The sequence below is a fragment of the Loa loa genome (genome assembly GCF_000183805.2).
Source record: "Loa loa unplaced genomic scaffold supercont3.123, whole genome shotgun sequence".
NCBI classification, from domain to species: domain Eukaryota; kingdom Metazoa; phylum Nematoda; class Chromadorea; order Rhabditida; family Onchocercidae; genus Loa; species Loa loa.
Window position 1 is genome coordinate 170,247 of NW_018108303.1, and position 2,058 is coordinate 172,304.

At 33.2% G+C, this 2,058-nt stretch overlaps 1 protein-coding gene across 1 annotated transcript in view; it reads right to left on the reverse strand.

Annotated features, from left to right (window-relative positions):
- Positions 1-1,686, reverse strand: part of LOAG_08933 (hypothetical protein) — a gene marked incomplete at both ends in the record, with an annotated part of 2,400 nt that extends 714 nt beyond the window's left edge. Inside the window, 4 exons of the mRNA XM_020447831.1 lie at positions 230-360; positions 573-668; positions 972-1,120; positions 1,587-1,686. Coding sequence (XP_020301977.1) covers positions 230-360; positions 573-668; positions 972-1,120; positions 1,587-1,686 — 476 coding nt within the window. The remainder of the gene's footprint in view (positions 1-229; positions 361-572; positions 669-971; positions 1,121-1,586) is intronic.
- Positions 1,687-2,058: the final 372 nt, after the last annotated feature.

The window sequence follows — 2,058 nt, forward strand, 5'->3', positions numbered from 1 at the left end:
CAAATAATCAGGTAATTCCGGAAAATGAAAATGCTATTACTTCTATGCATAACGTGCAATCGCATGATGTATTAAACTTAAGAAAAAGAAAAAAGCTAACATTTTTCATTTTCCGAATTAAATAATCAGGTCATTCCGGAAAATGAAAATACTATTACTTCTATGCATAAGTGCAATCGCATGAGCATAAAACATGATGTTTAAGGAAGAAAAAAAAAAGAAATATAACCTTAACAAAGCCGCATCCCTTCCTGCCTGAATCATAGTCATATATGAAGACAACTTTTCACTTCTCTTTTTAGCCACTCGAAATTTTATTGCGGCTAAAATTGCTTCCACATAAGAGATTACTGGATTGACCTAAACAACTGAGATAAATAATGCGTGGGCTGATCTTATCGGAACCAAGAGATTTAAAATGTTTGTGATGAGTCTTCAAAGTAATGAATACAAATACCACATCTAAAACTCAACATATTTACAGTTTCTTCAAAATAATATAATGCCGAATAGATTAAAATTTGCCATGAAAAGCAATTCAGAAGGTCCATGTATTAAATACAATAAATTACCTGCAGAAGACAAATAACAATGCGAAAAATTAACTCTTTTGAGTAAGCGTGCTTCATCCCTCGTTGCACAGCGTGTGCAGAAACATCGTCAATCCACTATAAGAAAGAAACAATATATAATATAAAGGAGGGTTAAACAGTAAGAACAGTAATGAATATAAATGCCCACATCTAAAACTCAGTATATTCACAATTCCTCCATAACAATATAATGCTGAACAGATTAAAATTTGCCATGAATTTCATGGACTTTAGCAGACTTGAGTGCAATCGAAATTTGGTGTCTATATTAAATTAAAACACGCCTTACAAACAAAGAAAGCAGAAATGTGTGTCCAGAAATATCAGTTGCTTAGGTTACTCTTTTTTTCTCGAGAGCAATTAGGAACCAAAACCTACTCGATGTTCACAATAATGAACATAAGCAGTTGTAGCGTCACTGCTAATATCGGCCAAATATGAGGCAGCTGAGAAGATGAAGCAAAAAATATCAAAATTGCGAACAGTAAGTGTATGAGGTAAACGATCCGTGCAGTCCTTAATAGTATCTGCAATATAAATCATGCTAATTAAAATTTAGTACATATAGAAGTAAAAGCTGATAAAACCAGGAACATAAACGTCTCTTATGCACAATACTCTTTACAAAGAAATGATAAGAAAATATTTTTACTGGTACACCAAACCTTCCTAAATTCTTCAGATATTCCGTGAATTTTCCAGTGCTCACGTCATTTTTTTGTTAACCAGTCAATTATTAATTTAATTTTGTGGTTCTTGCTCCTCAAAAAAGAAAAAAAATTTAAGACGGACGAAATCATTTCGGAATCTTTTATCCTACTTGTCTAGAAAGAATGTTTGTAGCATTATTTGCGCGATACAGTGCACTTAGTGAAGTGATCTAGCAAACATTCACGATTATGTTAGCATTTTATTTTTAAGAGTTAGTGGAAATACATACTTTAATGTCATTTTAACAGCACTGTGCTAAAAAAGAATAAGCAGGAGTCTTACCATCTTCAGATCTAATATCATGCTTTATTGGATATTTCCAAAAATACTTAGTTCCGATTGTCCCATTTCCAAGAGGATCTTCGTCACTGACTTCATTCATAGCAGAACCAGCTGCTATTTAAAAAAGAAAACCGAAAGTGGAAAATAGCAGTCAGTTCCAATAACTTAGTGAACTAGTACGACAAATTTCAGCACTATTCCAATAAGTTTTGTTGGAATTCATGACCCTAACGACTCTGCTTATGTGGTTACCTTGTCGCTTCAACGAGAGAATAGGTGAGGTTTACGAATTCGTTACTCGTTCAAAAGCTTTTTCGCTAAAACATGTTGATGGCAAAAGAATGACATGCAGATCGAAGTTTAAATTCAGGTGAAGGTTCTGTGTAACTTTCCAACGAAATACGATAAAATCCAGATGGTTCTTTCCCTCTTTAACGTCGTTCAAAATGATGTCACTACAATATTTAAAAAC